Below are 7,356 nucleotides of genomic sequence, written 5' to 3' on the forward strand. Positions count from 1 at the left end.
CAAAAATGCCTTTTTGCGACGGAAAAATGTTGTCGCCATTAACGCATGAAAATTTGAGTTTTTTTGAGACGGCATTGTGTTGCCGTCGCTAAAAGGGTTATTTGCAACGGCACAAATACCGTCACTAAAGGGTTATTTGAGACAGCACTTGATGCCGACGCTAAAGTACTATTGGCGACGGCAAATGACAAAGTCGCTAAAAAACTTCATTTTCAACCAAATGCCCTATCTTTTGCGACAGCATTACTGCCGTCGCAAAATACCCTGATTCTATTTTTCTTTTTGAGACAGTGTGTGTGTTGCTGTCTAAAAAAAAAAAAACTGTAACAAAATTATTAAAAATATGAAAATGGCCTGTATTAAATGAAAAATAACTAAAAAATTTATTTTTATTCAGAATTGTTTTCCTGCATTTCTAAAAATTATGAGCTGTGTATACAATTGTTTTCCTACATTTCTAAAAATTATTTTCATTCAGAATTGTTGGTTTCAACTATGATTCAGGTTATCTGGCCTCGAGGAAAAGCATGCATTCACACCAGGAACATGAAATCCATCAAGCAACTTTGATATATAACATATTTTCCATCCTAAGCAATGGGGAAATAGAAAGTAGCAGCATATAAAATCACCAACAAATTTCTCATTAACCAAACCCATAACACCAAGGCTGTGTTTGGTGCCATGGAATGGGACTACATTTTTGGCAATGGACACACAACAATTATGATTCCGAATGATAAAAATTTAGAGGTGCCTAAGAAAAGCATAATGGATCTGGCATTCTAACATTCCGATCACAAAACCAACAGCACGTCCTAGAACTTGAAATCCTTTTTCTTCGATTTTCCATCATTTTCCTGCATTTTCCGTTTCCTCTTCTTCTCATTCTGAAAAATTCCACCTCATCAGAGCAAAAGTGTCCATAAATACTAATTAAAACAAGTATAAAATCAGAAAGATTGTGAGAGATGCACACCTCGGCAACCATGTCATTGAAATCCTCCCGCTGACTACGTAGCTTCTCCACTTCCTTGCTTCCTCATACCTGTGAAATGCAAAATAAATATGAATTAAGCGCCTTGTAGCTAATGTACTGATACTGATATTGACACTAAACAAACTTGAGGACTCGGACTTACTTTGCATGCAAGACATTGTTCATTACTTCCAACTCTTCTGGTTATAATGTGACATCAACTTTATCTGATTTCTGACCTCTGAGCAGATCAACCTAAAAAAAGAAATAACATGAACAATAAAATAAGACGCATCATTAAGCCTGTGACTCGTATGGATCAATCACACAGATAATATTTTCAGGTAAATTCACCCCAACACAGAATTTGAAAGGATTTTGCAAATTTGCTTAATTGTAAAATTGAACATGAATGATATATGATTCATAATCCGAATATAATTAGCAGTTAGGGGAGTAAAAGATCAATGACGGAACCAAATATTTTTCTCAAAGCCCATAGAAAAAACAAATCATGTACAGGCTACAGTAGAATATCTAAAACTACATGCATTCTTCAGTGCTCACATAGAAACTAACAAAGCATGAGTCATAGAACTAGTGGCATGTGGCCCAATTGGTGAAATTAGGTCAACTTCAAAACAGAAATTTACTTGTTAAGATTTAAATATCCACCTCATGCAACAGGGGAGCACAAATGCCAATCATATTCAGGGTAAGTTTGGGAAGTTAAAAAATAGCCAAAAGAGCCACACACACAAAAAAAAAATTTACTAAAAAAAGAGGACTACTTCTCATGCCCATGAATCTGAATCAAAGTACCAGGATGACAAAAATTCCCCGCAGTGCATTAATTTACAGATGACGATGACTATGATGAAGATGAGAACAAGGATGCAAAGTTACTAATATGAGATACAGAGAGTGCTATGAATATTAAGGAATTAGATGAAAACATATGGAAAGGATTAAGATATTTTCTAAACAAGGACATTCCTGGTTTACCATTGTATTCAATTTTTGACAGACATCACACACATCAAATTAAGTGAATAACAACTTTAGGTCTCAATGCCAGCATTTCTTATAATATTTCTGCATCAAACCTCTTGCTTCTAGCTCAGAAACCAACTTATGTTAACCAATATATTAGTCATATAAAATAAATCTTGTAATGAAATTGTTAGTGACTTGCCAAATACACCAACATAGAAATTGTTAGTCATCCATCCAACCTCATAATAATGGAATGAATAAAAATAAAGCAAAGCCTCCCATTATGTATGCTAGTATCTGAAGCAGTGATTAGATATGCTTTTGATGTCTCATTAAATAGCAATTAAGAGAAATAGTAACACGATCTATATCAAGCATGACTACATATGAAAAAATAGTAAATCAAGACAAATGAGCTCAACTAACACCTTGCTATGGGAACATGATGGGTACATAGCAGCAAGGGTGAAACCTCCAACAAACAAATACATTGTGTGTGCGCGCGCGCGCGTATGTGTGAGTGTGAGTGTGTGTGTGTGTGTGTGAGAGAGAGAGAGATGAATTTGGTGCATCCACTTTAACTTTTTCTTTTTTTTTCTTTTTTTTTTGACAGTAAAATAACATTCATTAGAATAAAACATCCACCTTAACTAATTATAAAGACAATACAAGTATACAGCAAGGTATCACTGCATCTAATCACATACAAGAAGAAGGCAAACTTCAAAGGGAAAGAGAACAAGCACTTAATATTTACTTGTTTTGCACATCAGTTTACTCTCTCTCTCTTATTTAAGCTCTAGATAGCATCTGTTTCAAAAGGTGGATGTACGAGTAAAGACTCTCAGGTTCATGAAACTGCAGCTCACCACTATATTATATTATGTCATCTCTGGAAAAAATAACCAGTTACAAAAGAACTTGTAACAAGCTATGGCAATGAACTTGAAGGCTTATAGGGCACAGCTCAAAATATCTATTCAAAATAAGCCTGAATCAAATGATTCCAATCTTAGGTTTGAAACCCATTAAAAAAGGATCCCACAAAGCAATATCCAATAAAACATTGCATTTAGCACTTGAATCTTATATGATGTAAGTTTGGCAAATATTCCTGTAACTAATCTTTTCCCACAATGTATTTAAATTGCCAAGCATGTAACTATATTTTAGACAAAAGCCATCTCAACAGCATGTATAGAATTGTAGGTATTTATAACCAAACCAAAACTAAGCTTTGTGTTCCAATTAAGTGGGGTTGGCTACATGAATTTATTTCATCATTTTGCTCTATCAAGGATATGTTACATAGACTCTTCAATATAAATCAAATACTCGTGTCGAACGCCCGGCATTTTGACAAGGGTATGAGATATGTGTTGACACTTATATATTTGTATTAACACCATTTTATCTCACACTTATATATTTGTGTGTAAATTATAAATTTGGAAAAGAATTAGGAAATAAATAAAAAAGGCGAGAGAAATGAAGAAAAAAAAAGTAAATTATGGCTCGTATTCCTTTGCATTCTCAACAGAATCATAAATCAAGCCAAAACCAGTAGATTTGCCTCTTCCAAAATGGGTCCAGAACTTAAAAACAAAGATGGCATTTGGGTCTTTCACCTACATCCTAGACAATTTTTCCTTCAGCTCCGCCTTCAATTCAAAAAAGAAAAAAGAAAACCTAAAAGGAAAAAATGTAGAACAACAAATCAAAAAATAATATGTAGAACCAAACAAAGTAAATCTACCAGAAATAGAATACAACCTGAAAATATGCATTAATAGGTAATGGCTATACGACCAGGATATTAAAATTAAAATATGTCCCAAGGACATATGTAGGAGTTATGATGAATAGAAACATACATCTTCATTGGGATTTGGAAACTCTATCTTCCTGTCAATCCTTCCAGGCCTCAGAAGGGCTTGATCCAAAATGTCAATGCGATTTGTAGCCATCAAAACCTGTGAAAAGTAGTTGTCTTGTGATCAAATTATTTATATGAAGGGGCAAGTTTTAATCTGGTGAACAATTTCACCAATGCACACAAGCAGGGAATCAGTACTTTGATTTTGTTAGATGCTTCAAATCCATCCAGTTGATTGAGAAGCTCCAGCATGGTCCGCTGCACTTCACTATCACCATTGCCAGATCCAGATTCCATTCGAGCTGATCTAATACTGTCGATTTCATCCATAAAGATGATTGATGGAGCATGTTCTCTGTGAAACATCAACCAATAAGAAATCTGTAATAACCCGACCCTCGCATGTGTTTCTGGTACATTTTCAGTCTTTTATTCTGTGCATTTAAATGCTTAATGTGAAGTTTCATGTGAAATTAAGTTTAAGCAAAAGGATTTTATGATTAGAGACCTGTATCTGTTTAATAAGAAAACATAACTGTCACAATTAAAACGTTTGGATCAAAAATTGAGAGCCTTAGAGGCTTAATAATCTAAAATTGACTTTATATTTGAGATCAACATAATTTTTAAGTTATAATAAGCATTTTTCCAAAAATTTGATCTGGGATGATTAAACTGATTAAACTTCGTCTTTATTCACCTTTGGATATAAATGTCCATGTTCTTTGCAAATTTGACTTAGAAACCATTTCTCAAAATATCCCCTGGGAGAGAAAAAACAAGTGTAGAGGAGAAGAACAAAGGGGAGAGAATTTCATCAAGGAAGAGATTGGGAATTTGAGAGGGTTTGTTGAGATTCTAATTCAAGGTATGTTTAACCTATTCTAATTGATCCCTCTCTTTGATTTGAGAAGGAATTCCTCCATGTTATGTAAGGTAGGGTTTATAATATGGGTCAAGCATGTATTAAGTGATTAATTAGGATGATGTCTCTCATGTTTGATGGATTTGGAATTATTTTGAACCATTTAGTGAGAATTTACATTTTATTTCTTCAATTATACATTTGAGCTCATCTATGTAAACAAATGGCTAAGTGTGTGTATATTTGTGTGAGGAAGTTGGAAATTCCATGGAATTGGATTGTGTTTATGAGTTTTAAGAAACTAAAAGTTTGATTGAATGTGTAATCCATGCTAAGGTGATAATTATACCATTATGTTGTCTTAATTCCTCCATTTTTGGGCCTTGATATGTTGTAACTTAGTGAAATTGTGCTTTGAATTCGGACTGCCCAAAACAGGGGCCACAGTCGCACGTGCGGAGGTCATGGCCGCACGTGTGGGCAAGAGGGAAAAAAATAAGATTTGCATTATGCTTTTGACCGCACGTGCGGAGGTCATGGCCGCACGTGCGGCCCAGGCCAGAAAATTTGCCTGCTCCGTTTTACGTGCTTGATCCTCTGATGTTATTCAAATAATTATTTGGTAATCTTAGACCGGTTGTAAGTTCATTCGAAGCATAACGACTCAGAAAATGATTTAACAAGGAAAAAGAGAACTAAATTGTAAATTATGTTTGTGTGTAGGACGTACTCCGAGAGGAATGATCGCTCCACCACAGCACTGTGAGTAGTAGTGCTGTAGATGTACATTTCACTTACCGTTAATGATTATTGTTATTAACGTTCTGTGCTTCGTAAGTGACTATGTTAACATTTATATAAGGTTGTTGAGAATGACATATACCAATAATATTGTGCTCTAACCGAATTGACGAACATGATGAAACGGTTGTATTGATATGGACCTAAAATCATTCTGTATAAAAATGGGCTGAAGGCCGTTATGATGTGAATTGCTCTGTCCTTAGTAATGTAGTAATGTATTTGCCTTCTGTTTATCATTATTATTAACGCTTTGCTCTTTGTAAGTTAATTACGTCAATATTTACAAATGATTGGAACATCTGCATACAATGGTACGCATCACTCTGCTTTGTTAATATCTGGGCCTAAGGCTAATCTGTAAGATACCCTTTACTTATTGTTAATAGTTATTATGAACACTCTGTTAAATGCAAATTAACTATGTTAACTCATGTGAATGATTGAAAGAATCGATATGCCTCTGAATAACTCTAAGACTAGTCTGTTCTAACGATATCTGGGCCAGAGGCCATTCTGTATAAACTGCAAGACCTATTGTTTCTGGTATGGAACAAACTTGAGTCCATACATATAGGAATTGGGCTTAAAGCCGATTTGTTATTTCTGGGCCGATGGCCGTTCTGTTATTTCTGGGCCGATGGCCGTTCTGTTATTACTAGGTCGATGGCCGTTCTGTTATTACTGGGCTGATGGCCGTTCTGTTATTTCTGGGCCGATGGCCGTTCTGTTATATCTGGGCCGATGGCCGTTCTGAAAGTAACACAGCATCAGATTAACCATATGAACTCTGCAGTTACATACGCGTGGTTATGTATTATAATTTGAGTTGTGCATTGAACTACTTAATTACTATTATTCACTGAGCTTAACTCACTCTGTATTTTGTCTGATTCTGTAGGTAATCAACCGGGAGGTCAGTCCTAACCCCGATACCCGTCTTCCTTTTGTTAACCTAAGTATAACCAGGCACTTGGAGAAGCCCGTGCATTTTAGCGAAGTTGGTTGGACTTTTGGCTTGTACTCTAATTGCCGACTAAGGTTGAAATGTAAATAATGTTTTGTTATATGCCCAATCTTGGGGCTGAATCTGTATATCAATAAGGGTATAACTAATTTTCAGGTGCATGTTCTTTGTGCAGTTATTTACTGGTTGTACTGTTTGTGATCCTGGCATGGCAATAGTAGCTCAAGGGATATTGTTTTATGTTATTTTATATTATTAATGCTTCCGTTCAGGCCCCATATCTTAGGTACATCGAGTTAAGTGTCCGTTTCTGAAGAGGTCATGCCCAAACTTTTAGGGGCAGGTTTTGGGCGTGACAAAATCAGAGACTTATAGGAACTCTATAACATTTTCCAGGCTAACATAGTTCAGTATCCCAATATATGAGATATTGCACATATTTTGCAACAACAATGTTGTCAATGAAAGATATCAGACAAACCTGGCCATAACAAAAAGTTCTCTCACCATTCGAGAGCCCTCGCCAATATACTTCTGAACCAACTCAGAGCCAGAAACCCTTATAAAGGTGCAATCAGTATGATGAGCCACTGCCCTCGCCAAAAGCATTTTCCCAGTACCGGGTGGCCCATAGAGCAAAACTCCCTATTAGTTAAGAGAAAATTAACAGTTAGATGCTAGCAATTCAAAATTAACTACCTAGACATGATTCTTGACTAGTCCATTAAACGGAGATTTATTACAGGTATAGTGGAAATGAAATGAATTATGGATAAAAGTTTCAGCTTTTTATTCCCTAAAATTTCATCTATATGAATCCAGTACTGTACATGTACCTGAAATTGGGTGGTGGGAAGGAAAGGTGCAAGAGC

The 7,356-nt window shown here is 35.5% G+C and overlaps 1 protein-coding gene and 1 long non-coding RNA gene across 2 annotated transcripts; both read right to left on the reverse strand.

The window, feature by feature from the left end:
- Nucleotides 1-547: 547 nt before the first annotated feature.
- LOC114288171 (uncharacterized) lies at nucleotides 548-1,108 on the reverse strand. Its single transcript, XR_014328824.1, has 2 exons — nucleotides 980-1,108; nucleotides 548-890 (listed from the first exon to the last, which is right to left on the reverse strand). It is a non-coding gene; the product is annotated as an uncharacterized LOC114288171 (long non-coding RNA).
- A 2,708-nt stretch (nucleotides 1,109-3,816) lies between these two features.
- Nucleotides 3,817-7,124, reverse strand: LOC114288170 (26S proteasome regulatory subunit 8 homolog B-like). The gene is made up of 3 exons (XM_082867990.1): nucleotides 6,966-7,124; nucleotides 4,050-4,206; nucleotides 3,817-3,948 (listed from the first exon to the last, which is right to left on the reverse strand). The coding sequence occupies exons 1-3, from the start codon at nucleotides 7,091-7,093 to the stop codon at nucleotides 3,829-3,831; spliced, it is 405 nt and encodes a 134-aa protein (XP_082724116.1). The 5' UTR covers nucleotides 7,094-7,124; the 3' UTR covers nucleotides 3,817-3,828.
- Nucleotides 7,125-7,356: the final 232 nt, after the last annotated feature.

This window comes from Camellia sinensis, chromosome 5, assembly GCF_055761805.1.
Source record: "Camellia sinensis isolate YWXY chromosome 5, ASM5576180v1, whole genome shotgun sequence".
NCBI classification, from domain to species: Eukaryota; Viridiplantae; Streptophyta; class Magnoliopsida; order Ericales; family Theaceae; genus Camellia; species Camellia sinensis.

What these genes read in the sequence shown, in the direction of transcription:
- LOC114288170 (XM_082867990.1), bottom strand. Translation starts at nt 7,093, where the DNA reads ATGCTTTTGGCGAGGGCAGTGGCTCATCATACTGATTGCACCTTTATA. An exon ending in GAACTTTTTGTTATGGCCAG is followed by an intron (nt 4,207 to 6,965) that starts GTTTGTCTGATA and finishes GATGTTTCACAG; the next exon opens with AGAACATGCTCCATCAATCA. An exon ending in AAGCATCTAACAAAATCAAA is followed by an intron (nt 3,949 to 4,049) that starts GTACTGATTCCC and finishes TACTTTTCACAG; the next exon opens with GTTTTGATGGCTACAAATCG.